We start from the raw sequence: 2,369 nt of genomic DNA, 5'->3' as shown, positions 1-2,369 counted from the left end.
GGAACTTTCCTAGATTTTAATGCATGCAAGGAAAATTCATAGTGGCACTGTAGGATAAGCACTTTACCACAAGGTTGTTTTGAACCACAAGGTTGGTCGTTCAAACTCAGCAGCCGCTCCTTGGAAACCCTGTACAGGGCTGCTGCTATGGGTCAGAACAGGCTCGACGGCACTTTACAAATAACACCACCACCTTACCTTTTACCCCTGCCCACCCTGGGCTGAGTTTTACACCGGTTTCTGGGAAACATTTGGGCAGGGAATTCTTTCATCTCCCCTGACTCACATCTCCTGACTAATATCCTGGGTTGGGAAGAGGTTTCTGTCTTCTCATTGTCTTTGGAGGAAATGAGGCATAACCAGGGAACCAACACATTTGCAGCTCCATTCAGACATGAGTTCAGTGTGAACATGACAGACCCTAATGACCTCTAAGATTGCTGTCGTAACACCTCCTACCTTTTCGTCCCGGAAGTTGAGGAACTGCTGGAAGACCTCACTCTCTGCGATGACTGGGTGCCTGCACATCCTGGTCACCCAGGCCTGCAGTCTCTCCATGCGCATTTTGATGAATTCTTCCTCAAAGCGACCTGCGCGAGACCAGCCAAGAGTAATGTTCAACTCTGTCCGTGATGGAGTAAGATCACTTAATCGAGACACCATTACGTGGCCAGGGCTGCTTGTAGGAAGCTACTTGTGGTTGTTAAGTGCCATCAAGTTGATTCTGACTCATAGCGACCTTATATGGGGTTTCCAAGGAGCAAGTGGTGAGTTTGAACCACAAACCTTGTGGTTCACACTGACCTCGCTTTCTAGTGCACTATCCTGCAGCGCCACACTTGCTGTTGTTAGGTGCCATTGAATCGGTACCAACCCATAGCAACCTTATGCACAGCGGAAAGAAAACATTGCCCAATCCTGGGCCAACCTCACTATTGTTGCCACGCTTGAGTCCATCGATGCTGCCACTTAGTCAATCCATCTCGTTGGGGGTCTTCTTCTTTTTCTCTGACCCTACACCTTACCAAACATGAGTTTTCCTCCAATCCTGATGCCATGTTTTTCTTCGTAGAACCCAGCTTCTTGGATTATTTGCTCAGCATACAGGTTGAATAAGCATGGTGAAAGAATACAACCTTGTCGCACACCTTTCTGAATTTTAAAACACGCAGCGCCACGCTAAGAAATGCTAAATTGTGGCCACTGGTCACTAACGTAAATCGGGCAATATTGAATGTGCAAAGTCCACCAGAGGATGTGAGAGACGTCTTAGTCTTTAAAGAAGGAAAGTTGTCATCGTCTTTAATATCCTATGTTGGCAAGAATAAGCATAATCACAAAATGCCATCGTCGTCATGGATTCGGAGAGGACTCAACAGATTTCAACACTCACTCTCACCTCCATAAGAAAACCCATCTATTTTCTTACAGATTCACATTACTCTCTTATTTTGGACATGCTATCAGAGGGACTAGTCCCTGGAGAAGGACATCGTGCTTGCTAAAGTAGAAAGACAGCGAAAAAGAGGGTGACCCCAGTGAATGGATTGGCACAGTGGCAGAAGCAATGTGCTCAGGCGTAGCAGCAACAGTGAGGCTGGTGCAGGAGCGGCAGTGCGCACGGCGTCACTAGGAGTCGGAACCGACTTGACTGCATTTAACAACACCCTGATGCTAGATGCTGGGTAGCCACACAAAGTCTACAAAAGAAGCGAGTGTCCCAGAGGAAGTGAACAACTCCTGCAATGTAGGAAATTTCTGTATTTGTAAAAATGTGTCCTGGTGCGATATCATTTATAAACCTACACATGTAAATTCAGTACTTGCAAAAAATGAGTCAGGGCTGTAACTGCTCTCCCCACTTGTTTTTAAGTTAAAGTGAAAACCAAAAAAGAGTTTCTTTTTTCTATGAGTACAATACTAAAAACACCAGAACTTCAGGCCACAGTAAAACGGAGTTTACATTGTGATGTTTCAGCAATAAAAGCTGAAAGTAGTCAGTACACATACTAACAGATGCGGGAACACTGAAAGTTTCCACAAGCCTGATAAACGAAAATTACTACCAGGCATCTGGGGTGGGATTCTGTCTACTGTTCAGTACAATCACCTAATCCTATCAAACACAACAGTCCGCTTTCATTATTGTTACCGAATTTAGAAATCCATTAGAATACTCAGTACCCAAGTGTCCCCAGATATTGAATTTAGCAGACCACAAAGCTACTATTAATATGTTCAAAGAATTAAAGGAAAACATGCCTTAAAATTTAGAGACAAGAGACAAATTATAATAAGAAATCAATACAAGAGGTTTTCAAGGCAACAGAAATTATATAAGCACAAGGTGAGTGGTTCAAACCCACTAG

At 44.1% G+C, this 2,369-nt stretch overlaps 1 protein-coding gene across 1 annotated transcript in view; it reads right to left on the bottom strand.

Annotated features, from left to right (window-relative positions):
- The window catches only part of SNX9 (sorting nexin 9), a 177,616-nt gene that overhangs the window by 24,685 nt on the left and 150,562 nt on the right, over positions 1-2,369 (bottom strand). The window contains exon 14 of the mRNA XM_006868478.1: positions 460-590. Coding sequence (XP_006868540.1) covers positions 460-590 — 131 coding nt within the window. The remainder of the gene's footprint in view (positions 1-459; positions 591-2,369) is intronic.

Source organism: Chrysochloris asiatica, unplaced genomic scaffold (assembly GCF_000296735.1).
Source record: "Chrysochloris asiatica unplaced genomic scaffold, ChrAsi1.0 scaffold00117, whole genome shotgun sequence".
NCBI lineage: Eukaryota > Metazoa > Chordata > Mammalia > Afrosoricida > Chrysochloridae > Chrysochloris > Chrysochloris asiatica.
Note: the sequence above shows the minus strand (reverse complement) of the source record. Positions and strands in the feature narration are given on the sequence as shown.